Source organism: Malaclemys terrapin, chromosome 4 (genome assembly GCF_027887155.1).
Source record: "Malaclemys terrapin pileata isolate rMalTer1 chromosome 4, rMalTer1.hap1, whole genome shotgun sequence".
Lineage (NCBI taxonomy): Eukaryota > Metazoa > Chordata > Testudines > Emydidae > Malaclemys > Malaclemys terrapin.
The window spans coordinates 46046166-46073782 of NC_071508.1; the positions used below are offsets into that span (position 1 = coordinate 46046166).

Consider the following 27617-nt stretch of genomic DNA (forward strand, 5'->3'; position numbering starts at 1 on the left):
GGCCCCCTTCTGGACCGCCGGGCCCCGGTAATTTGTACCGGCTTTCCCTCTCCCCCCCCCCCCCCCCGTCTCGTCAGCCCTGACCCTCAGACATACTTGGGTAATTCTGTTTTTTTCATATTTTGTTTCCAGTGACAACTCTGCAACATCCATTGCCTTCTGAGAGTTTGTACATGTGCAACAGATTGGAATTTAGTAAACAGTTTTATAGACAATGCACAACAAGGATTGCTCTCTCATAGCTGCATATGGGTCTGCAGCACTAATGGGAGTAAAAGAAAGTAGTCACTTGCATTAGACACTAAGATAACCAGATATTACTCTATATACACAGACAACAGATCTTTTGCATGAGACGGTACCACTTTTACACAATCACTTCTCCGAATAGAATTGCTCTTAAATGTTTTTCTCTCTCATCCAGAAATCTGGATGTTAATAGTTTCTTGACTCAGAGGATTGTATTTTTGGGGTGAGGGAAGTAATATCTTGTTATCCGGGGCAGGCTGACATTTTTCATACGAAATGATTTTCATCAATCAATGGATTTTTTTTTTTCAAAAACTCCAAAGCTTTTTGTGAAACTTTATTTCTTTTTTCAAAATTTTTCTTTTCCTGGTGACTTCTTTTTATCGAAAACATTATAAAAATAGCTCTTGAAAATTTTAATTTACGAAAGCACAGGATGTCAGTAAAACGACAAATTTCAATCACCATAAGTATTTCAACAAATTTGACTTTAAAAATCTCATGAAATTCTTTAAAAAAGATTCATTTCAAGCTCATATTCATACCTAATAATAAAACCGTTATAAACACGGAGAGCCTGGGATGAAAAGTGCTATTAATAATAATCCATTTTGGGAGAGGTGTGTCAGCTTGTAGTAGGACTACACTTCCCAAGATGCACTACTGCCAGCTTCTGCTTAGCTGAAGCACTGTTCTCCAGGGACTGACTGCCAGTGTTGAGTGAGAAGAGGATAACATGGGACGGAGACACTGGGTCAGGACCACCAAATGCCAGCTGCTAGTGACCAGCCTCTTTGTCATGGTAACAACCAGAAGTGGGAACCTGTACAGAACTTGGGATAAGTAAACTGACCACCTTAAAATTCTTTCTTAAAAAGGAACTGTAAAAGTTGTTTCTCTCATTTCAATTTTAGCACTGAAAAAGTCTATGGTGAAAGAAGCAAACTGTATGAATTACTGCATCCTGAACTGTTATCGCTACTCCCCAGCATTGCCTTCTGTCACCGATAAGCTTTTGGTTTCTCAAGTGTCACTGTAATGCAACTATTTCACAATTCTGAACTAGCCTTTAAGTAAGAAATGTGTTGCTGCCATCAGACATGGTAGTTTTAAGATGAGGAGAGGGATATCTTCTTATGCGTCTTTCTTTTTAAAAACAATTTTTTATTGCACTTGGATGAACAATTTCTTGAGATGTGGGTGGTTTAAAATGTGTTGGATAAGCTAGAGCATCTTTGTAGTCGGACAGAAGCCTGTCTACTGAGACAGATATTGGATGGAATGTAACTGTTGGAATCTTCTGAATCTGTTCTGCAAACCAGAAGTAATTCTACAGTTCTGATGGAGTGGCTGTGGAGAAGCAAATGTGATGAAATTTGGTGAACTCTTCCAAGGAATTCTGGGACAACTGCACTATGATTAGCGCCCCTTAAAAAAAAAAAGAGAGAGAGGAAAACAAGTGAATATTGAAGTGAAACAAGTTAGTTTTTATAGTTGGTTGAAAAGACTGGGGCGGGAAAGCTTGGTAAAAATTTCATCAAAAAAAATGTAAATTCAAAACTTAGTTGACCAGCTCTAGTTGCAATAACATTGTTCTCCCTTCAGAGAGGGGCTGTCGTGCCTACGAAGTATGTGACTTATTCAAGGTAGAATTGCACTCAAACCTGTTGAAGGGGGATGTGCTTAGCTCAAGTTTAGTTTATTTGTATTCTTTACATATGGATACAGACAATAACACATATCAATAGTGAGATCATGAGGATTTGTTTAGATTGATATTTCTGCAGGAAATCTGAGCTGATTGAAGCTGGACCAAACCTTTTACTGTGTATGTATAACAGATTCTCAGTTGTAAACAGCTCTGCAGGCCTTGCTCTCTCTGTGCAGGTTAGTAATAAGTACACTTCAACCCCTGAGTCCTTGGAGTACTCCCGCAGTGTCCAGCTCTTAACCGGTGAACACACACAGAAATACCAGGTTTGCTAGCCAAGGGGACAGTGTGCACACTAGCTTGTTCGATTCAGCTGAGGATACATTTCTTATGTAACATCACCGCACTGAGATAGATTGATAGTGAAAACAGTCATGAGTTTATTATCAAAGATTAAGATTTAAAAGATATGGAGTAAGTGTAATAATGGAAACAGAAATGGTTACATATTAAACAAAAAGTATAACACACTTCTTAGAGTCTAAACTTAACACATTAAACCCTTGTCTAAAGTAGTTTATCTCACCTAAAGCAATCTCCCAGCATCTCCAAACAACGTGGCTGGGATCTCTCTTTCATGAATGCAAAGTGTACTGCCTTTTGCCTTCTCCTTATATTCCCCCCCCAAACCCATTGTTTCCGCCCCCGAGTCAGGATGATCCTCTGTGGTTCAGTTTAGTTTCTGGTGTCTTTTTGCAATGTTGTAGTAGCCGTGTTGGTCCTAGAATATTAGATAAGGTGGTCTCTTATGGGACCAGCTACTGTTGTTTGTGTTGCCAAAACCTGTTTATCAGCTCTGCCTTGAACACAGATTTTTAAAACATATTTTCAGTACTTATACACAACTCTTTATCACCTGTACAGACATCTCACAACGATTGAGGATCAGAATGACATAAGCTTTTATTAGAGACCTTACATTATATTCTTTATGGATATATACTAGAAAGTGGTGTGCTAAGTACAATGAGTATGTCAGGACTGCTAAGAGTTGCTGTTACAGAAGAGTGAACTCTTTGCCAGTTGGCATTGAGGGGTTCTTAGGGTCACAGTATATTTAATCTACCAAACTATACCTCTTGGGCAAAATCTATTGGTCATCATCTGAAAAGGTAATAGGGTTACACTTAGAATAATTAAGTGTAATGTTTAACACATACACGATTACTTCTGATTCTTCACTGTAGAGTTTGAGTTTCCAGGAGGTCCCTTTGTGAGTGGAGGATTCTTCTCCTTGTGAATTTGGAAAATATTGCAGATTCTAAAGGTTTTGTATGCATGTAATGCAGTTGTTGATGCCTCCCAGAACAAAGTTAATTGAACCTGGAGAAGAGGCATTCGGAGGGAAGCCTGAATCCGGAGGACCCTGCCTCAGGAGATCAGGATGAACTCCTGTCTTGCCTCCTTTCAGCTTTGCTATGCTAGGGTTTTGTTTTATTTTAAATTTCCCCACTGTTGCTATGACTATTTCAGCTCTACTCTTGGTAGCAATGGTGGGAGCACTAGCCTAGGTCAGACAGCCACCATCTAACAGGCTCTGAGCAGGTTAGATAACACAGTGGTTAAAATGTTGGTGGTCACTCAGTGTCTTATCTACAGTAGCACTATCCTTGATGGAGCTGAAATGATAGCAACGCTGGGAAATTTTAGAGGAAAAAGGCTAGTGCAGACAAAGCCTTAAAGCATAGTGCAAGACTCATCTATTGACACTAGCTTTTCCTTAGCAGAGATGACAATACACCTAAGCGACTCTCCACTCCCCAAAAGACACTGCAAATTGCTCGAGAGCAGGAGCAGAGAACGCAATCTGACCCAGGACTATTCTTGAAGCTAATAACAGCCCCCTCGTGCACACATGTCAGAATTTGGTATCTAAATACTTCAGGAATTGGTGCAATGTAAATCCATTGAAAGGGATGTCTGTGAAAACACGATTCCTCTGTTTTTTCCCAATGATTACAATTTCCTCTGCTAGCAGAGTCCAACGGATAGAGTGAGTGGTTTCATATGCAGTAATTATACAATACTGTCCAAAGAGTTTATTAAAGGGCCCAGGGGTTCCTTTCACGTGTGACTTTCAGGTATATACTGTAAACTAACTCTCTTGGGGAACAGGTTGTTTTTCTTCGGGCATGAATTGAAGTATCTGAGTATGCCTGATAGCATTTCATAAGATCTGCAGTAGTTGTTCTGTGAATTCTGCACTTACTACTTTCCTTCCTCAGTAAAATCTCTGTTTTTCAGCTGCTGGGGCTGGCAGTCACCATACTGACCATTATCACCCGCTATGGGGCTCACTTCAGCATAATTAGTGGTGTCTCCTCTGAGGCTAACCCCTATAGAATCTTCCACAACGTAGGTAAGTGTCGCATTTTTTAGTCCAACTGAGATGTCCTGTGAGGGCCAGCATCTTTGGAGCTATGTAAAATTAGGGTGCAATGAAAGGAAATACAGAGACTCCACATGAAGTGGGATTCCAATTAGCTGTATAGTGTTGCCGCTACAGAGGCAAGGTACCTCTTTTCTGTATGAGAAACACCTGCTTGGCCCTTTGGTGGGGGAACGCTGTTCATCATGCTTCAGCACTGCTGAGTCCACTGCTGTCCCCCTTGCTTCATCTACTACAGACAAAGCATGGAGGGTGATAAATATTCTATAAGTAGGCCCAAAGGTATGGGAGGAGCTTCAGAATAGCTCACAATGGAAGTGAGAGGCTGGGCAGGACCACAGAAAGGAGCACATTATAAGATACAATCTATGGGGCCCTTTAAAAGTTTGGACATTTATATTTGTGTGGGATAGAAGGGAGACATAAGTGAACAGACAGTAAGGAAAGCAAGAGGAAAGAGATGGAGAGGGGTCAGGACCTGAATTCAGCAAGGTACGTACCTAACTTTCAGCACAAGGGTAGTCCCATTGAAGGGAATGGGGCTAGTAACATGCTGAACATTACATATGTGTTTAAGCACCTTGCTGAATCAGGACCTTGGGGAACAAACAGGGCAAAGAAATACAGACAAAGAATTGGGGGAACAGAGAGGAGGATTAAGAGGACAGACTGGGAAGAGTTCAAGGAAAAAGTGTTGTGATACATGAATGTTCACTGATGCTTTGGTTAATTGGCCTACCTATGGATAAACTGAAAAAAATACTTAGGGCTGCATTCTGATCTCATTTACCACAGGGTGAATCCAAAGTACTGTGCCTGAACTCGTGTCAGTGGAGCTAGTCCAGTTTTACATCTGTTTTAATGAGAGCAGAATTTGGCTCATAAACCAACCACGATTCAATTTCAGGTGGCAGCCAGCTGTGCCCTCACTCTCTGTATTACATCCCATGAAGAGAGTAGGCATAAACTACTGCAGATGGTCTCACAGAATGGAGGCCAACAAAAATATGGAAGAGCTCAGTGTCTCCTTACCTGCAACCTTAGCTGAATTTAACTGGCACGATTGGAACGGTGTGATTATCATGTAAAAACCGTCCCAGCCACGCAGCCCCAGCCTGGAACCAGGTCTTCATTCCATTTACAGCATGTGGCGACTTCTTAAGGAAGGAAAGGAGTGGGAGACAAAGAGGAAAATCAGAGAAGAAACTACAACAGAAAAGTGGAGGAGAGGAGGCAGAACATAGAAACGATAGGTGTGTGTGTGAGAGAGAGAGAGAGAGAAATGCAAAAAAAAACCCCAAAAAACAAAAACCCTCTCTTCCTGGAACAGCAACTATTGTCTGTCACAAGCAGGAGTTGCTGCCTGTGACCAGCTTTATGTCAGACATTGATAGGTGAAAGGGTCATAGGGAAGGATCAATGCACCTAAGCTAGCAAAAAGAAAAACTTAAACAAATTAAATGGGAAAAAGACAGTAAGAAAGACCGGAGTGGGAAGGTAAGAACACCCTAGGCATTAAAATGCTCTGGATTGCCCCTGTTTTTTGATTCGGGGATAGATATCAGGATTTTCTCATTCAACAATATTTGAGGTTCATCCTTTTTTTTTTTTTTTCCCCCCCCTCCATTTTATTATGGCTACTGGGATGGTGCCTATCTATATCACACTCCCAGGGTTTTAACTTTTGGGCTTAAGCAAGTCAAACCCTCTTGTGTATTCTTGCTTCCAGGCTCCAGTTAAATATTATAATTGGTGGGTCTAAAGCCCCTTCACTTCCAGACTTAGGCCTGGTCTACATGGGGAGGGGGAAGGATCTAAGTTGACGTACTTAGAGCTACTCACCATGGTGTTTTCACTGCGGTGAGTCGTCTGCTGACGCTCTCCCATCGACTCTGCCTGCGTCTCTCATGGCGGTGGAATACAGGAGTCGACGGGAGAGCACTCGGGGGTCAATTTATTGCATCTAGACTAGACGCAATAAATCGACCCCTGCAGGATCGATCCGGCGGGTAGTATAGACATACCCTTAGAGTACTAGTGCAGGGCATTATTAGAAGTGAGCTCTGGGTTGAAGAGCTTTCAGCATCAGTGTATTCCCTGAACTCTCCCATTGGGTATCAGCTAGAACTCCGCTCTGGCCAGGAAATAGAAGGTGACTGTTTCACAAGATTAGCAATGCATAAGCTCCTGATAGTGGGTACTGGAACTCAAGCTCTTTTTCAGTAGTCTGTGATTCAGTAGGATCTTTATCTGAGCGCAGAGACAATTGTAAAGGGAACTTGTGATCTTCTGGCAAAAATAACAAGGTGGCCTGGCATGTTTCCAGGGCACTTGGTTCTGCTGGAACTATGGGAGCAAAGGGTCGGGAGGACACTGCACAAAGGTTTATAAACTTAGTGTGGTGGGACAAGTAAGTCATATAAAGATGAACACTGGATAAGTTTAAAGTCTGTTGCAGTCTCCTGCAACCCAATCCCTTTGTATCTTGTCCATTTTTAGAGCCTGATCTAGCAATGCACTTAAGCATGTGCTTAGCTTCACGCACAAAAATAGTCACATTGAAATCAATGGAATGACTCATGCATAAAATTAAGCATATAGTCAAGTGTTTGTGGGACCAGGGCCTTAGATTGTAAGGTCTTTAGGGCAGAGACTGCCCCTTATTTAGTGTCTGTACCGTACCCTGCAGAGCAAGGGTCTTCCATGATCTATATTACAGCTACATCCAGTATGAGTATGCAGACCCCTTCATACTACAGTATTTTAACTCTGATTATTCTTCTCTGCACACACAGGGCTTATCTATATGAACACTTAGTTCATGGCAAACTGGAGTATAAATCTACCCCATACTAATCTGCTGTGCACTAAGTGTCCATGTGGACACTGTTGCTGTGCACTAAAAGTTTCGTAGTGCACTATGATCTATCTCATTTCAAAGCGGTGTAGATCGAAGCTTTTAGTGCACAGCATAAGAACGCCCATACTGAGTCAGAACAAAGATCCATCTAGCCCAGTATCCTGTCTTCTGACAGTGGCCAATGCCAGGCTAGTGCTGGGTAGAGTTACACCCCAGATTGCCATAAACTAAGTGTTCATACAGACAAGCCCAGGGAGAAGGCATTTTCCTGTTTTTTCTTGTCATTTTATTATTAGAAACTTTTAATAAAGAGATTAACTCAGTTTACCAAGATTACTTCCATTACCCAAGATGGTCAGAGATGCAACCTCATGCTCTGGGTGTCCCTAGCCTCTGACTTCCAGAAGTTGGGAGTGGACAACGGGAGATGGATCACTCGATTGTCTGTTCTGTTCATTCCCTCTGAAGTACCTGGGATTGGCCACTGTTGGAAGACAGGATACTGGACTAGATGGACTACTGGGTCGGACCCAGTATGGCTGTTCTTGTGTGCACCCTTTAACACAGTCCTTTCTTTTCAGATTCAGCAGAGCAAAATGTCTTGAGTTTCTACATCTTAAATCTCTGTCCTGACACAAAATTATGTCACCCCCCCCTTAAGATTTCAGCAGGTTTGTGGGCAGGATGGGGAATGTTATTGTGCCTTTGCTGTGAGAGGGGACTGGCACTACCTGCCAAGATTTTTAGCTCTGTGATGTTCTCAGACTTCCCAGCCTAATGGCTTGAGGAGCAAAAATCCAGAAGTTCCTCATGAAAGGCAAGCTCTTACTTATCAAAGGGGGCCCAACCCTGCTTAAGGGGAAAGAAAGGCAGCTAGGGCTTCATGTCTTCTTAAAACTCCAATGTGTGCCTTTCCTCCAGCGTTCTACAGCGGGATATGTCTGAGCATGATTCTGGTCCTCGCAGCCCTGCTGAGTACTGTTGCCACAGTGAGAGAATCTGTGTGCCTCATGGCAATGGTAAGTGTTTGCTTAGAGGGGCATGGGTGGGCAGGGAACAGCTTTTCCAAATTGGGTGATAACACCATGATATGGAGATACAGGGAAGAGGCTTTGTCTGTATCCAGCTTGTTCCTCACACTTGGCTTATCAACCATTACATGTGATATTTGTAGTGTTGATTAGTTGTTTTGCCTTGTGCCCTAGAACACACATCATGCACACAGTGGGTTGCCTGCTGCTTTTCAAGGCATGGCTGTGCCTAACCTCTCAAAGTGATTCCAGGTGATGATTTTATCCATATGTGACCTGATTTTTCGAGGTGCTATGTGTATATATGCCTCTGATTTGGGTCAAGGGGAGGTGCTTATCTGCCAAGATGATGACAATTATTTTTGGTTTACTTTTGTAATGCCAACATTCTTCTGTAGGGTGTCCTTAATGAAGTATTTCTTTGTTTTTTCTGATATTTGGGTCAGATTTTGAAGTCCCGTGTTCTGCCCTGCAACAGCAATCTTAACTCCAATTTAATGAAGTATTTTGTAAACGTCATGATGATTGTGAGCTTAGAACATTTGGTGGCACCAGCCCAGTTTTGACTGCATTACCAGTTTTAGCATGCTGTCGAGGCTAGCTTTCTACCTAACTCATACTTTTAAGGAAAACTAATTGGAGTTCATCAGCTGGTATATGCATGAAATGGATATTTTCTCCTCAAAATGTGTCAACCACATAGTCATATCGTTTGGGGCATTCCTGCCAACCTCCTCTAGCAAAACAACCCCCATCAGGCGACACATTTAAACCATCTGTTTTGCTTCGTTTGGGATTCCCAATGCATCTACTGTCTGCCTTTCATCTTTCAGGCATTAAGCTCTTCAAGGCATTCATCTTCTGTCTTGTAAAGCACCAAGCATATTAACAAATAACACTTCCGCACAAGGAGAAGGGAGACGAGAAGGCAGTTTTTGCCCTGGTGATGAAAGCTGTATGCATTTCAGCAGCAGATTCTTAGACCCTCCCTTGTTGTTTGTTTTAAACCTCACGCATGGAGTTGCCTTGGCATCAGACAGTCCTGGAGGCAAGAGCGGGGTGTGTGCATCTAGGACGGGGGAGAGGAAAGCAGTGGAATAAGTGCCTAGTAATGTACAGGGGTGGGTGGGGGCTGCTTTTTCTGATGTTGTAGTAATATAGTCTGTGAACTCAAGGGAAGCCTGAATGTGAACTGCAAAGGCGGGGAGTCACCAGTATACTGGAGTCATTTTGTGTGTGTGTGTGTGCAGCTATAAGCCCTGCAGTGTGGGTGGAGTCCTTTGCACTACCCGTTCTCTCCCTGGAAGACAGAACAGCCCAGGGTCAGGGTGCCTCTTTTTACCTAGATCCATTGTGAGTGTGTCTGGGGCAGAGGAGGGGGGAGAGATAAGGTCTAAGCTTCTTGTTGACACAAACAAGAAACTAGAAATGCGTCATTCTAAGAAAGAAAAACTCCAGCAGTCCTACAGGTTTCCTTCCAACTGAACAAACTATGTACTAATCCACTCTTCCCTGCTGCACCACTAGAGGGTATCAAGTTCTTAAAATAAGAGAGAAGCTGCCTGCAATCTTGTTATGAGCTGCAGTATTTTCATACACATTCTCACCACCATTTTGTCTCTTTCTTTCTAGTTGTCCCCCATAGTTTTAGTAGGAAGAACATTACCAGTCAGGTCAGATTGTACTGCCACCCTTCTCACCAGCCTCTTACGCAGCCACCGCTCTGCAAACCAGTTTACTGCTGTTCATTCTGTGGTGAACTTAAACTTGTCCTGGGTTTTAATTGTCAAAGTCTGAGTGCAGAGCCAGCTGCATGACAGAAGGGAGGGGAATGTCCTGTTCAATCAACTTCTTCAGATTTCATACATTAGTTACGTTATTTGTTATTTTTATTATGTTTGTACCCAGACAAGGGTTAAGATCCTAATGTACAATCTAATAACACAGTCTTTGCCCCAGAAAGCACACCATCTAGGATTTAGACAATAAGCAGCAACTAACAGAAGCAAGCACAGTAGGGAGGATGAGGGAATGGTAGCGACAGGTATGAGTGCATGAATTAGAAATCACAATAGTTTTTGTAGACAAAGAGGGTTACCAGCCTAGCCAATGCCAAACTCTCAGAAGATGAGCTGTGAGTCCTGCTAAATCTGCAAGAGCTTGGGAGCTCATGACTAGCAGCTAAACCAGGTCCTCTTGCTGAAGAAAGCCTCAATGACAGTAGCTAGCAGAAGAGTTTTCAGAAAAAGGTGCAAGAAATCCCTTAATAGTCAGCCGTGGAATTATCTGTCCAAAGGGGAAATTCCTTGCTAATCCCCACAAATTTTAGCTAGCTAACACCCTCCAGGGTTTGTGTCCTTTATACATTTTTATTCTATATGTATAATGTAGCAGGGGATGTTGTTGTTGTTCATATAAATGTCCTATCCTGGTTTGAATGTTGCTCAACTGTTGGCCTTTATATCTTGTGGCAGTGAGTCCCACAGGTTAATTCTCTGTGTGTGTGTGTGTGTGTGTTTGTTTTTGTTTATCCATGCAAGTGCTTTTCAGTAACTAATCCTCACAATACCTCTAGTGATCCCAAATATACCAGTAGGCAATTAAAGCAAATAGATTAAATGATTTACCTGTATCAGTAGAGGCGTTGTAAGGACTAGGATTAGAACTCAGGAGACTCTGGCTCCCAGACCTGGTCTCAGAGCGCTGCAGCATATGCCTGTGTTACAATGTGTTTCATAGAAAAAGTCTAAAGTCCCTTTTCTGTAGCTTTTTTGTTTATTGATGTACTGGACTTTTCTTCTTCGTTAATTATTGATGTAAAGAAGCCTCTCTGTATAAAATGGATCTTGTTAAGAGGATTTAATTATGTAATCAAACAGAGGAGGAAGCTATAATATTGATGTTCTTATATCTGTGAAAGTCAAAGAAAAGTGATAGGGACCTCTCTACACACGCCCATTGTAGATGAATTGCTTTGATAGACTACCAACATGTGGTCCATTGGATAGCATGCTGGACTGAGAGCCAAGAGACCAGAGTTCTGTTCCTGTCTCTGATACTGTGTGACCCATAAACAAGTCACTTTACCTACCTGTGCTTCAGTTTCCCCTCCTGCACTTTGCTGTCATTTCTATTTAGATTGTAAAACCTCTACAGAATGGGTGGGTACAGTGCTTAGCTGATGTGGGGGGCAGTCTTGATTGTGGGGCCTCTTGGGGTATGTCTACATTGCCATAAAACACCTGTGTCAGGCTCGCAGGGGATGGGCTTTGGGGCTACAAAACAGCAGTGTAGATGTTTGGGCTCTGGGACCCTAAGAGGTGGGGAGGGCTCCAGAGCCTGGGCTCCAGCTCTAGCCTGGACGTCTACACTGTAGTTTTATAGCCCCACAGCCCCAGCCTGAATTCAGCCAACATGGGCCAGTTGCAGGTGTTTTATTGCAGTGTAGACACACCCTAGGTTGAGGTGTAATACAAGTAATGATACAGGGCTTGCAGTAGTGTGGCTTACCCTGGTTTCAAACCAGGGTAAGTCACATTGAAGGGAAACCTCATTTTATACCGGTGCAGCACATCTATACCAGAGGGTTCCTTGTTGTATTTACACTACAAATATCCCCAGTGTAGACAGGCCCTAGTATGCTACCCACTGACATTTAAATAGCGTGAGTGAACCCTACAGCACAGGGTGGTGGTCAGATCTCCAACTAGGAGCTGCATATGTAATTAGGTTAATATCCAGAGACTGCTGTGATACCAGGGAACTGGAAATGGTGGTCTGAGGTACTGCATTAGTGTCTAAAAAATCTTCTTTGACTGAGGGGCCGGTGAGAGTTTTATGGTCTGTCTCATCAACTGTGAGGGATAAGAACTGATACAGTATCCTTGGCAAAGCTTGAATCATTGCTTTCCAATGGCACACTCCATATCACTGAATCTAAACGTCCTGTCATTCTGGTAGTGTCCGAAGCCATGTCAAAATTGAAATGGAGGAGGAAAGGAAATAGCACTCTCTCTAGAACGGCTAGTATAAAGTAAAAATCTCCGACTCCAGCAGTTCTTGAGATACTGGGTATTGAAGTTTTGTCAGAAGGGAAGGGAAGAGAAAAAGAGGAAGGGAAAGAAAAATAGAGAAAGAAAGTAATAAGTAATCACAATTGTGTGTCTTGAAAATCCAATAACTGAACATTCTAGGGCTAGAAACACAGCTAGGCCAGAACAGAATGTTTTCAGGACCGGTAAACTATTCCAAAGACTGGTTCCAGCCCAGTGATCAAGAAGAAGAATCCTCAGTTCCTGTCTGATCCAGCTCAGCTTTTCGGTGTAGTTCAGAGTGACGTACCATTATGGCAGGCATTTAGCATAAGCTGTTTACTTTACTGCTCCCAGATGTATAATTGTAGGCAAGTGTGTTAGGGATTCATAATAGTACAGCAGTGCACTTCGATGCCTTGCTTTAGCAGTCATCTGCTTCCTAGGCTGAGCCTGTACTCGCATCAATTATGCACTAATCTACCTGGACTGATTTAAAACTGTACTGCCTCCCGAAGAAACTGACACAGGTAGAGCCAGCACTACACAGAATTCTTGCTGCATTCAGTCAGAGAGCACTAAATTGATTTCTCATGCAGACAGACTCGTCGGCTTCTTAGTAGATATGGAGAAAGACAAAAGCCAGAATACTGCTTCCTGGCAATGGAAAACTGGGGGAGTAATTTTTTTTCTTTTGTACAGATTAAACAAGTGATGACATAAAAATCCAGTTAATGTAACTGTACCGTAAATATATTGACTCTGGTCAAGGAGTGTTCAAGGACAGCTCAGGAGGAAGAGTGCAAGGATAGTTTGAAGCCAGCCTAACCACTCCCCTGATCTTGGGCCATTGTGTTGGGCCCAGTCACCTGGCATAAGAGCAGCCTTCATGTCTAATTTACTTTAGCTTCCCATATCCCCAAGGGGCTGTTACAGCTCTTGGGGGATTGCTAGGGCATAGGGCAACCCCTATTCTGGCTACAGGAGTGGGTTGTAGGAGCTGTTGAACAGTCTCTGCCACCAGAGGATTCTCCTTAATCCAGAGTGACCCTCCCATGGCTGGATCTGCCAGTTCTGCTGGTGTTTTGCATTAGTTGAGTGGTGCAAAGCAGCCCCACCACAGCTGAGGATAGGGCCATTAATTGTATGCAGCATTAATTGAATGCAGCATAAGATCTGAGTTTGACTGCACTGAATAAGAAGGGAAGCTGAAGTATAGCAAGGTTTTTATTTGAAGGGTGAACGTGAGAACGGTAGATAAAAAGATAGGCCAGTCGGGATGAGAAGACATTTCTATGGATCCTGCCAAGTCTACAGAAGACAAATTGTTCCTTGCAGCAATAATGAAAATAAGGTAATTCATAAAGGAGTAATTGATTATTAGCTCAGTGACAGCATTTGATGGGGCTGAATGTGTTGCATCTCATAAAAGAAAATGCACTGCGTCATCTTGCAACAAGCTCATACCAGTCTTCTTCGAATCTGGGGGGGGGGGGTGTTAAGAGGCAACCTTGGCTGTTTGTATTTAAATACAACTACTTGTTTTTAAGAATATCTTGTAATATAATTATAAACCCTCAAACCCTCTGGCTAGGAAATGAACAAGCAGCCTGTAATACATTTATGAGTACTTCTAGGAGTCATATAATTGTATATCATAGAATGGATGGAGGGAGATCTCTCAACAGGGAGCAAATTTCAGTACTGGCAACAAACTACATAAAATAAATACTGGTAGAACAGACACTGACAGGCAAAGGAGTGGGCAGACATGGTGGGAGATGTGGAGAAGGGTCTTAAACTACATAATCTGAGACATTTGAGAGACTTTTATGAGGTGGTGGATTGGTTGGGGGGGAAGTAGAAAATGTTTTGAAATTCTTTCCATTTGGCAGCATTCAAAATGAACCAATTTTGGCAGGGGAGGGGAGGTTATGAATTTTTTTTCAGTATCTTTATTGAAATTTTTCATGAAACCTTTTTCATAATCCCTTTTTTCATTTTTCTGAGAACCATATTTTCATATTGGCATTGAGTAAAAATTTGAGTTAAAATACCTTGGAAAATGTCATCAAAAACAGGTAACTTCAGTAATGCTGATAATCTTTCATGAGAAGTATTGGTGGGTTTTTTGTTTGTTTTTTAAAACTCCTTTTTTCATTGTGGAAAAAAATGTGAAAAATTTGACTAGTGAGTAGTAATCGGAACAGGTCTTGAACAACCTGGAATGCTTCACCTCTCCTCTAGATTTCATTCCTGACTCCAGTTCTCTTGTGCTTTCAAGGGTTAACATTTCACCACTGTACAGTCAGTTTTATTGCTATGATCCAGTTGTGGGGAGTGGTGGAGAATTGTCCCTTCAGAAAGGAGAGCATAGAGGGGCAGTGTTGTCTTTGGCTCTGTCTCAGAGCCATGACATCACTCCTCCTGGGCTCTACCCAGAGATTCTGCACATTGTTGCAGTTCCTTGCAGCAGCTGTCAAACAGCAAAACAAATAGTTCAGTTGCTGCTGCGATTCCCAGCTTTGTTTCCACTAGCAAAGGGACACGCGTGGGTCATGCTCCCGGCGAAGGTTCTCTTAGCTCCTCTGTTAAAGCCTACAAAGAAATCGAGAACTAGTGGTGGCTAGTCCATAAGGAAGTTAGAGGAGGCTGAGCTATAGCAGTTAAAGGGTATGTCTACACTACGAAATTAGGTTGAATTTATAGAAGCCGGTTTTATAGAAATCAGTTGTATACAGCCGATTGTGTGTGTCCCCACATAAAATGCTCTAAGTGCATGAAGTCGGCAGACCGCATCCACAGTACCGAGGCTAGCGTCGACTTCCGGAGCGTTGCACTATGGGTAGCTATCCCACAGTTCCCGCAGTCTCCGCCGCCCAGTGGAATTCTGGGTTGAGATCCCAATGCCTGAATGATGCAAAACAGTGTCGCAGGGGGTTCTGGGTACGTGTCGTCAGGCATCTCCCCCTCCGTCAGAACAACAGCAGACAATGGATTCGCGCCTTTTTACCTGGGTTACCTGTGCAGACAACATACCACGCCAAGCATGGAGCCCGCTCGGCTCAGCTCAGCTCACCATCACCATATGTCCTCTGGGTGCCGGCAGACATGGTACTGCATTGCTACACAGCAGCGCTAATTGCCTTTTGGCAGTAGACAGTGCAGTATGACTGGTAGCTGTCATAACTATAAAAGGAAGGGTAACAGCTCTCCTGTGTACAGTATTATAAAATCCCTCCTGGCCACAGACTCCAAAATCCTTTTCCCTGTAAAGGGTTAAGAAGCTCAGGTAACCTAGCTGACACCTGACCCAAAGGACCAATAAGGGGACAAGATACTTTCAAATCTTGGCGTGAGGGAAGGCTTTTGTTTGTGCTCTTTTGTTTGGGAAGTTGTTCGCTCTTGGGACTGAGAGGGACCAGACATCAATCCAGGTTCTCCACATCTTTCTAAACAAGTCTCTCCTATTTCAAACTTGTAAGTAAACAGCCAGGCAAGGCATGTTAGTTTTACTTTGTTTTCTCAACTTGTAAATGTACCTTTTACTAGAGTGTTTATCTCTGTTTGCTGTACTTTGAACCTGAGGCTAGAGGGGGGTCCTCTGAGCTCTTTAAGTTTGATTACCCTGTAAAGTTATTTTCCATACTGCTTTTACAAAGATGATTTTTACCTTTTTTTCTTTAATTAAAAGCCTTCTTTTTAAGAACCTGATTGATTTTTCCTTGTTTTTAGATCTAAGGGGGTTGGATCTTGATCCACCAGGAGTTGGTGGGAGGAAGGAGGGGGGATGGTTAATTTCTCCTTGCTTTAAGATCCAAGGGGTTTGGACCTGTATTCACCAGGGAATTAGTGAAGAGTTTCCTCAAGGCTTCCCAGGGAAGGGAACTAGCTTTGGGAATGGTGGCAGCAGACCAGATCTAAGCTGGTAGTTAAGCTTAGAAGTTTTCATGCAAGCCCCCACATTTGTACCCTAAAGTTCAGAGTGGGGAAGCAGCCTTGACAGTAGCCTTCATCGGCGATCTGGGGGCTGGCAGACATGGGGCTGGCAGACGTGGGGCTGCATTGCACACAACAGCAGTCCCTTGCCTTTTGGTAGAAGATGGTATATTACGACTGGTATCCGTCGTCATCATACTGCAGTGGCTGTCAATCATGGGCACCTGGGCAGTCTCGATGATGATGGCTATCAGTCGTAGTATGCTATTTTCTGCCAAGTGCCCAGTATTTTCTGCCAAGCACCCATAAGATGCCGAGGACTATCAGTCATGCTGCACCGTCGTCTGCCAGCTTAAGATGTAAAAAATAGATTTGTTCTGTATTCATTTGCTTCCCCCTCCCTCCGTGAAATCAACGGCCTGCTAAACCCAGGGTTTTGAGTTTAACCTTTTGGGGGGCCCATTCTGTGACAGTTGTTTGTGATTCTCCCTGATGCACAGCCACCTTTGTTGATTTTAATTCCCTGTACCTGTACGCCATGTCGTCACTCGCCCCTCCCTCCCTCCCTCCGTCCGTCAGATACTAGTTTTGCGCCTTTTTTCAGACCAGACGCCATAGCACTGGGATCGTGGAGCCCGCTCAGATCACCGCGGCAATTATGAGCACTACGAACACCACGCATATTGTCCTGAAGTATATGCAGAGCCAGGACATGCCAAAGCAAAACCAGCCGAGGAGGCGATTGCAGCGCGGCGACGAGAGTGATGAGGAAATTGACATGGACATAGACCTCTCACAAAGTACAGGCCCCAGCAATGTGCAAATCATGGTGTCACTGGGGCAGGTTCATGCTGTGGAACGCCGATTCTGGGCCCGGGAAACAAGCACAGACTGGTGGTACCGCATTGTGCTGCAGGTGTGGGACGATGCCCAGTGGCTGCGAAACTTTCGCATGCATAAGGGCACTTTCATGGAACTTTGACTTGCTTTCCCCTGCCCTGAAGCGCCAGAATACCAGGATGAGAGCAGCCCTCACAGTTGAGAAGCGAGTGGCCATAGCCCTGTGGAAGCTTGCAACGCCAGACAGCTACCGGTCAGTCGGGAATCAATTTGGAGTGGGCAAATCTACTGTGGGGGCTGCTGTGATCCAAGTTGCCATGGCAATGAAAGACCTGGTGATATCAAGGGTAGTGACTCTGGGAAACATGCAGGCCATAGTGGATGGTTTTGCTGAAATGGGATTCCCAAACTGTGGTGGGGCGATAGATGGAACCCATATCCCTATCTTGGCACCGGAGCACCAAGCCACCGACTACATAAACCTCAAGGGGTACTTTTCAATGCTGCTGCAAGCCCTGGTGGATCACAGGGGACGTTTCACCAACATCAATGTGGGATGGCCGGGAAAGGTACATGATGCTCGCATCTTCAGGAACTCTGGTCTTTTTCGAAATCTGGAGGAAGGGACTTTCTTCCCGGACCAGAAAGTAACTGTTGGGGATGTTGAAATGCCTATCGTTATCCTTGGGGACCCAGCCTACCCCTTAATGCCATGGCTCATGAAGCCGTACACAGGCAGCCTGGACAGTAGTCAGGACCTGTTCAACTACAGGCTGAGCAAGTGCCGAATGGTGGTGGAATGTGCATTTGGACGTTTAAAAGCGTGCTGGCGCAGCTTACTGACTCGCTCAGACCTCAGCGAAAAGAATATCCCCATTGTTATTGCTGCTTGCTGTGCGCTCCACAATATCTGTGAGAGTAAGGGGGAGACATTTATGGTGGGATGGGAGGTTGAGGCACATCGCCTGGCCGCTGATTACGCGCAGCCAGACACCAGGGCGGTTAGAGCACAGCAGGGTGCGGTGCGCATCAGAGAAGCTTTGAAAACGAGTTTTGTGACTGGCCAGGCTACGGTGTGAGACTTCTGTTTGTTTCTCCTTGATGAACCCACCGCCCCACCCCCCCACCTGGTTCACTCTACTTTCCCTGTAAACCGAAAACCCCACCCTCCCCTCCCCCTTCGAGCACCGCTTGCAGAGGCAATACAGTCATTGTTACTTCACATTCATGCATTCTTTATTAATTCATCACACAACTAGGGGGATAATTGCCAAGGTAGCCTGGGATGAGTGGGGGAGGAGGGAAGGAAAAGGACACACTGTAGTTTAAAACTTTAACTCTGCTTATTGAAGGCCAGCCTTCTGATGCTCGGGCAATCATCTGGGGTGGAGTGACTGGGTGGCCGGAGGCCCCCCCACCGTGTTCTTGGGCATCTGGGTGAGGAGGCTATGGAACTTGGGGAGGAGGGCTGTTGGTTACACAGGGGCTGTAACGGCGGTCTCTGCTCCTGCTGCCTTTCCTGCAGCTCAACCATATGCTGGAGCATATCAGTTTGATGCTCCAGCAGCCGGAGCATCAACTCTTGCCTTCTGTCTGAAAGCTGATGCCCCCTATCATCTTCAGCCCGCCACTTGCTCTGTTCATCCCGCGATTCAGCCCGCCACCTCTCCTCTCGTTCATACTGTGCTTTTCTGTAGTCTGACATTGACTGCCTCCACGCATTCTGCTGTGCTCTTTCAGCATGGGAGGACATCTGGAGCTCCGTGAACATATCATCCCGAGTCCGCCGTTTTCTCCTTCTAATCTTCACTCTCCTTTGTGAAGGAGAAACAGTTGCAGCTGGTGGAGGAGAAGGGAGAGGTGGTTAAAAAAGACACATTTTAGAGAACAATGGGTACACTCTTTCACGTTAAATTTTGCTGTTCATATTACACAGCACATGTGTTTTCGTTACAAGGTCGCATTTTTCCTCTTATATTGAGGGCCTGCCGGTTTGGTGTGAGAGATCACTCACGTAGTGCCAGGCAACAGATTTCAGCTTGCAGGTAGCCATGGTAAGCCACAGTCTTTTGGCTTTTTTTAACCTTCTTAACATGTGGGAATGGTTTCAAACTGTAGCACCCTCATTTCCCATACCAAGCACCCGTTGGGTTGGCCATTTAAAATGGGTTTGCAATGTAAAAGGAGGGGCTGCGGTTCCCGGGCTAACATGCAGCACAAACTCAACTAACCCCCCTCCCCACCCCCAACACCCGATTCTCTGGGATGATCACTTCATCCCTCCCCCCCACCGCGTGGCAAACAGTGGGGAACATTTCTGTTCAGCAGAGCAGGAACGGGCACCTCTGAATGTCCCCTTAATAAAATCGCCCCATTTCAACCAGGTGACTGTGAATGATATCACTCTCCTGAGGATAACGAAGAGCGATAAGGAATGGATGTTGTCTGCATGCCAGCAAACACCGGGACCATATGCTGCCATGCTTTGTTATGCAATGATTCCAGACTATGTGCTACTGGCCTGGCGTGGTAAAGTGTCCTACCATGGTGGACGGGATAAGGCAGCCCTCCCCAGAAACCTTTTGCAAAGGCTTTGGGAGTACATGAAGGAGAGCTTTCTGGAGATGTCCCTGGAGGATTTCCGCTCCATCCCCATACACGTTAACAGACTTTTCCAGTAGCTGTACTGGCCGCGATTGCCAGGGCAAATTAATCATTAAACACGCTTGCTTTTAAACCATGTGTAATATTTACAAAGGTACACTCACCAGAGGTCCCCGGTGTGCCCTCAGGGTCTGGGAGCACGCCTTGGGTGAATTCGGGGGTTACTGGCTCCAGGTCCAGGGTGATAAACATATCCTGGCTGTTGGGGAAACCGGTTTCTCCGCTTCCTTGCTGCTGTGAGCTATCCACATTATCTTCATCCTCCTCTTCCTTGTACCTCGAACCCTCTTCCCTGTGTGTTTCTCCAGTGAAGGAGTCAAAGCACACAGTTGGGGTAGTGGTGGCTGCACCCTCTAGCATGGCATGCAGCTCCGCGTAGAAGCGGCATGTTTGCGGCTGTGCCCCGGACCTTCCGTTTGCCTCTCTGGCTTTGTGGTAGGCTTGCCTTAGCTCCTTAATTTTCACGCGGCACTGCTGTGCGTCCCTGTTATGGCCTCTGTCCTTCATGGACTTGGAGACCTTTTCTAATATTTTGCCATTTCTTTTACTGCTACGGAGTTCAGCTAGCACTGATTCTTCTCCCCATATGGCGAGCAGATCCTGTACCTCCCGTTTGGTCCATGCTGGAACTCTTTTGCGATCCTGGGACTCCATCACAGTTACTAATGAGCCCTGCGTGCTAATGAGCCCTGCGTGGTCACCTGTGCTCTCCACGCTGGGCAAACAGGAAATGAAATTCAAACGTTCGCGAGGCTTTTCCTGTCTACCTGGTCAGTGCATCTGAGTTGAGAGTGCTGTCCAGAGCAGTTACAATGAAGCACTGTGGGATAGCTCCCGGAGGCCAATAACGTCGAATTCCATCCACACTACCCCAGTTCCGACCCGCTAAGGCTGATTTTTATCGCTAATCCCCTCGTCGGAGGTGGAGTAAAGAAACCGGTTTAAAGGGACCCTTAAGTCGAAAGAAAGGGCTTCGTCATGTGAACGTGTCCAGGCTTAATTCGATTTAACACTGCTAAATTCGACCTAAACTCGTAGTGTAGACGAGGCCTAAGCTATCACATTGCATAGTTCTTTGTATTGACACCTGGCAGCATTTCTGTCTACTTGCCTTCTAGTTTTAGGCTTTGGAAGTGTGGTGTGTTATAATAGTTCAGTTGCTTATTGGACACTGTGACCTCACAATCCATGGGGTCAGATAGTTGCCCTGGAGAGCCTGAAATATTGTCAGTAATAGTATGCATTTTCAACCTTTTTCTCGGACTCATAAACTCTAAGGTCAGAAGGGACCATCATGATCATCTCTAGTATGACCTCCTGCACATTGCAGGCCACAAAAATCTCACCCACCCACTCTTGTAATAGACCCATAACCTCTGGCTGAGTTACTGATGTCCTCAAATCATGGTTTAAAGCAGGGGTGAGCAAACTATGGCCTGAGGGCCACATCCGGCCCTACAGACATTTTAATTTGGTCCTCGAGTGCCCGCCAGGGAGCGGGGTCCGGGGCTTGCCCTGCTGTGGCGCTCCAGCCGGGGAGCGGAGTCAGGGGCTTGTCCCACTCCACGCGGTTCCCGGAAGCAGCAGCATGTCCCCCTTCCAGCTCCTATGCGTAGGGGCAGCCAGGGAGCTCTGCATGCTGCCCCCGTCCCAAGCACTGCCCCCGCAGCTCCTATTGGCCAGAAACCCTGGCCAATGGGAGCTGCAGGGGCGGTACCTCCGGACCGGGCGGGTTGCAGAGCCACCTGGCTGTGCCTCCGCGTAGGAGCCAGAGGGGGGACATGCCGCTGCTTCTGGGAGCTGCTTGAGGTAAGCGCCACCCGGAGCCTGCACCCCTGACCTCCTCCCATGCCCCTACCCCAGCCCTGACCCTCTTCCTGCCCTCTGAACCCCTCGGTCCCAGCCCAGAGTACCCTCCCGTATCCTGAACTCCTCATTTCTGGGCCCCACCCCAGAGCCTGCACCCCCAGCTGGAGCCCTCATCCCCTGCCACACCCCAACCCCCAAATTTGTGAGCATTCATGGCCCGCCATACAATTGCCATACTTTTATAACATTTCAGTTAAAGCATCCATTTAATGAAGCCATAGAAAAATTTCTAAAAAAGAGTAGAAATATTTAAAATGTTGACAATTTTTCACAAAATGTTAGTTTTCAATAAAATTCTGGATTCAACTTCAGGATCCATGGGCCTTTAAACATTTTACTGTCATGTTTCATTTAGGTAAGCAGGATCTACTGGTCTCATCCTCATGACAGGCATCCCACCTTTCACTCAATCTCCAGATAAAATGTTTGTTTTGTTTTCTGCAACTAAAGAGATGGCTTTTCTAACAGCCAGTCCTGGAAACTTCACCAAGAATAGGAAAGTCAGCCTGCATTCTTTCTGGCTTCTTCATCATTATCACTAGCCATACTATTCAGGGTCAGTTTCTGACCTTGATTACATCTGTGCAGTCCTACACCTGCACAACCCCCACTGGAGTCAGTAAGAATCAGCTTGGCTTTGCAGTTGGAACTTAGTTAACAACTCTGAAGCACAAGCCAGAGTAGAATCCAGCTCACTCTCTCATAGCTGTTGGCTCTGCTGTGTTATTGAGCCAAAAAAATGGTAATATTTTTCTCTCTCTACTGAGCGGACAGGCTCTGAACACACAGGGAGTTTGGATCTCTTGAGTAGGAAGGTGCAGTTTTTCACATAGTCTCACTTCAGAATAGAACCACATTTTAAATCTAATTTCTTAATTTCACATTTTTCTTTGTAGAATCTGAAGCAATAGGTTAGCAACTCTATTGTATACAACATGCTCTTCTGCTGAACATCCTTAAAAGGCCACTGTGTAGTTAGTTATGGTCCCTGCCAGGGAATTTTAAAACTATTGTGAACCTGGCTTCCTTTAAGTGATTGAGATTTTGAAGGTTGTTTAAAAGAAGTTAACTTTTAACTGTGACTTGCATTAAACCTGCCAAAGCCAATATAATTAACTATTCTCCTACTGTGTTTTCACATAAATGTTTTCAGCCCCTGAAGAGGAAATGCTGCAAGTAACAGTGCTTTCTCTCTGTCTTCAGGGATTCTTCTGTTTTGCCATTGTTTTCTGTGCACTGATACAGACTGCATTCTGGAGATACACCAACAACAGTGAGGTAAGTGTTTCTTACTAAGAAATACCAAGAACCAGTCATCAGATGGTGATCCTATAGCAGTGACTGCTACCAAAAAAGAAACACCTGTTACATTTGAATGTTGAAGATGACATGAAGTTTTAAATTTTGTTCAGTACTGTTGCCTGATCTTTAGATTATGTATTATTGAATACCTAAGAATCTCCAGTTATCACTCTCTGGGTAGACAGGTACTTGTTCCAAGATCAGGCCCAGTATTATTCAAATTATTATATAGTTGGGAACCCCAATGTGCACAGTTGCAACACTCACACACTATAAAAACTCTTTTCGATTTACAAATATAGTTTATTAATACATTTAGCACAATCACAAACACCCCAGCTTAATAAGATAGAGATCCTACAGAATGTACATCTGCACATCCATATACTCCCACCATCCCTTGTAGAACAACCTGAAATGATTGCCATCGTCTTCCTCCTCACCATCACCTTCCCCATTATCACCAGAGGCCATCATTCTGGCACCTCCCAAGGACTACATCTCTCTCTCCTACCACCCCGTAGGCTGGGATGCCACTTTTATAATATGTTACACTGACGCCACTATGTTTGATGCATATTCAGTAAGGGATTTTCCCCCTTTTCCTTATTTGTATTTCCTCACTTTACTAATGTGGGAGTGTCTTTTTCCTGTAGGTTAGTATATCAATGATCTCAACTTATTATCATATGCATCAGTTCATTACCATGGCCTTTTGTGATTAGGTATCACATTTGTTATTTCTGTCCTCCACTGGGTTGTGGTGTACCTGTTAAGCTTAAAAGAGTATGAACTTAGGAAAGCCCCTATGCCAACCTGCTTTAACACATCCTCTTTGTTAAAGGTCACAACCATACACGGATCTTATGCTTTAACCCCTCACCATCTAACTAGGTGAAAGGTCCCAAACATATGTGTGCTAACTTTGCCTTAGCTCAACATACAGGATATTGCCTGCAGGTCCCTTGTGTTACTGCCAAAATATACTCTAATATAAATCTATTATAATAAAACAAATAATCAAACCCGTAAAACTTATAAGAATATATATATATGGCAAGCAAGCAGGCTAGCCTTAGATGTATCTCATGTACCTGTTTTGTACATCAGTTCATTGCTGGGACACTTCTGTGGCTGAATTATGTACCTGTGGTTAGAACTTCCCCTTAAACTCTATTTCAGCTCCCCATATACTTGGGTTTTCCATTGGGCCGTTTATCTATGCAACGTTTATCTGTTCAAAGTTCATAGGTGTCAAGCCTTATGCTAACTTGCTGTAGCTAATATCTTACAGGACACAGGCATACTGCTGAATATAATGCAAAGCCTTGAATATTATAAAGGCAAACTAGCCCACTGGGCTACAATACTTAGCTATTCAAATAGGCATTCTGTAAATCTATATAAACTTCACTTAGTTGTTCAAGGTCAATATCTTGCCCTTCATCTGCTTAGTCCTTGTGATCCTGAAGTGCCCTAGATTGCAGTAACACCTGGTCAATGAGTTGAATGTGGGTGATAATCCACAAAACGTAATGTTTAATATGATCTGGTTGATCCTACTAGTTCTTCCCTTTAGGGCAATAATCATGGTGGGTGATTTTAAAACTAGTTTGCCAGGAGAACAACACAAGATGAATGACCATGAGACTTTTTCCTGTAATGAGAGAGCGCAATTCACTCTTAAAGCAACGGAACACATTTTGATAGATTATAAAGCCACGAGGGTCTCTTGTGATATTCATCTAGCCTGACCTCCTCTAAACTGCACCATAGGATTTCACTGTAGTATATCTTTTTGATTTTTTTTTTCTAAATCTTGATTTTAAAATGTCTAGCGATAGAGGATTCACCATTACCCTTGGTAAATTGTTCCTATGGTCCCTCACTGTTAAAAATTTACACCTCATTTCCATTCCTTATTTGTCTAACTTCAATTTGCAGCCATTGAATCATCTTATACCTTAGTCTGCTAGACTGAGAAGTCCTCTATCAAATTTAATTCCCCAAGTAGATATCTACAGACTGTGACCAAATCACTCCTTAACCTTCTCTTTGTTAAGCTAAACAGATTGAGCTACTCGAGTGTATGCTTTCTTAATCCTTTAGTGGTTCTCATGACTCTTCTCTGAACTTTCTCTAATTTATCAACATACTTCTTGAATTGTGGAACTGAACACATTATTCCAGCAGTGGCCACTTCAGTGCCAGTTACAGGGGTAATGTAACCCCCTCCTCTTACTTGATGTTCCCTTGTTCATACATCTAAGGATTTCATTAGCCCTTTTGGTCCTAATGTTGCACTGGGAGCTCACTGTCAGTTAATTATCCATCGTGAATCCCAAGTCCTTTTCAAAGCCCCCCATCCTGTATGTACAGCCTATATGCTTTGTTCCCAGATGCATGAATTTACATTTGGCCATATTCAAGTAGATATTGTTTGCTTGAGCCTAGCTTGCCAAACAATCCAGATAGCTTAATTACTGCGGTTTTAAAATGTCAGTAACCCTAACTATTTGGAACCAGCCTTTATTTCCTTAGTGATTAAAGCCAACCAACAGCCTCTTTACCATGAAATGCAGAAGCTTCAGTAAAGTAATTGCTACCTGGAATATGAGCTCTGAAGAAGTCAAATGGAATAAGACTCCAATTAATAATTTCCCAGAACCTGGGTACACAGAGTAATCATTAAAGCCTTTAAGTTAGTTCCATGCGAGAGATGAATGATTAGAGTAATCCTGTGAGCAATCTTTTAGAGAACTTGTATGGTATTGGAAGAAATTGTTACCCTTCTGATGTGACACACAGAACAATTTCTTTAAATCCTGTCATATGACTGCATGGTGGTTCTCTTCAAACCTCAAAATAGGACTGAAAAACTACCCTTCTTGGCAGGATTAGACAAGAGGGAAACAAAGACCCACACTAGGTTAATGGAGATTACAACTGGCCTGGGAAATGTGTTCTGAGCATCCCAAGTCTACAGCAGTTCAAATCTCTGTAAGGGCCACCTGGTTGGGTCATTAAAAGATGATCTATTAATATCGCATAATCACCACCCATTTGTCAGCCTGTATTTGAGAGGCCATTGCCTGCAATAGTGAATGTATTGCCCATCAGTACTGAGTGCACTGAGAAGGTTATGAAAAGGATTTTTGTATTTGTGTATTTTCCATAGCTCTAGCTAAAGCTTTTAACACAGTGACTTTTTCATAAGAAAATGTTTAGCATTAATCAACGCAGAAAGGAGACCAACATCCCAGCTTGGATTCCTTTGCAAAATGTGCTTGTAATAAGAGATTAAAAAAAAAAAAGTGTTATCAGACAAAAAATAGTTCAGAGTTGCATATAGTTGGCCTTAAGAAATTCCACTACATAAATAGGCTACTTAATGACATTTTTTATTTCAGACATAACTGAACGGGGAAACTTAGATTTACAAGAAAAATAGTATATTAAATTAATATAGATATTTGTCAAAAAAAACCAAATTGTTTTGACAAGGAGTATTGTGAGGTTGGGGCGGGTGGGATTTTTTCTGCATATTTTCATGTCATGGGATGACATGAAATAAATTAAGTAAGTCCATTTCCCCTGTGCTAGAACAGGAGCTCCCATTTGATCATTTAAGAGGTCTGGGTAGCACATGGGGGGGGGGTGCAGGGGGGCTATACAGGACTAGAGAGAATCTGAGGGGCAAGACTCAGTGTGAGAGAAAGAGACCTGCGGAATCCGAGCTGTCTGACTGGGCATCAGGGACAAATGAGAGCTGCCAGGAACCAGAGGTCTGTGGAAAGTCCCAGAAGGAAGCCAAAGGGTTTGTTGGCTGATTTCCCCAAGCCAGAAAGCCAGGGGCTGGAGGATATGAGAGGGCTGATGGCAAAAAGAGCAGCAGAGGGAGATGCCTGCTGTCTCTAAGGTGGAGAGCTGGAGCCAAGGGCCGGAGAGGGCTGAAAGCAGGGGAGCAGCAGAGGGGCTCACCCACTGATATCTCCACACCAGAGAGCTGGGCTCAGAGGAACAGTGAGAAGGCCAGAGGGAGTGAGGGATTCTCCCCTGGTAAAGATGATCTTCTAGCAGAGAGGTGGAAGGGGTTCCCGCTGGGAAGAGCGGAATTGCACTCAGGCTGAATGGGCTGAAGTGGCTGCCCTGGCAGAGCAACAGAAGAAGAGGACAGATGAGGCGCCTAGGTGTGGTGGAAGATAGTGGAGTGTGGTATGGAAGAACTCCCAGCAGAGAGAGTGGTGGGGATGCACTCTGAGAAGGGGTTTAAGGACTATATACACTGGATGTGTGAAATAGACTGTTTGGAACTTCTGTCAGGAATTTAATGAACTGTATTTTGGTGATACACTGACCCCAGGGAGGGGTATTATTCAGGCAAGACAGCCTGAAGTGGATTTACTAGGGATTTTGCAAGGGGAAATTGAGGTAGGTGTGCATGTCATGCTGCAATGTGGCGAAGGGGGCATGCCAGGCCAGACTGCTCTAACACACTTGTTATCTTTTTTTGCCCCAAGCCACCCTTTCAATAGGAATTGCTGGGCTTCTGCTCTGATGTCTGCTCAGTGAGGATTTTGAACCAAAATTTTTTTCATGGGATGAAATGGCCTATTTTTTTTTTTTTTCAAAATAGACCAATAAATGTTTTTAGGAATCTTCAGTATTTCTAATGAAATTGGAAAATGAAGAATTTTAGTCCACCGTCTCTCTTCTCCCCCCCCCCCGATTT

At 44.2% G+C, this 27617-nt stretch overlaps 1 protein-coding gene across 1 annotated transcript in view; it reads left to right on the forward strand.

Annotated features, from left to right (window-relative positions):
- Positions 1 to 901: 901 nt before the first annotated feature.
- Positions 902 to 27617, forward strand: part of TSPAN32 (tetraspanin 32) — a 64573-nt gene continuing 37857 nt past the window's right edge. The window contains exons 1-4 of the mRNA XM_054028743.1: positions 902 to 1051; positions 4205 to 4319; positions 8131 to 8228; positions 22787 to 22861. Of these exons, the coding sequence (XP_053884718.1) occupies positions 986 to 1051; positions 4205 to 4319; positions 8131 to 8228; positions 22787 to 22861 (354 nt within the window). The 5' untranslated portion in view covers positions 902 to 985. The remainder of the gene's footprint in view (positions 1052 to 4204; positions 4320 to 8130; positions 8229 to 22786; positions 22862 to 27617) is intronic.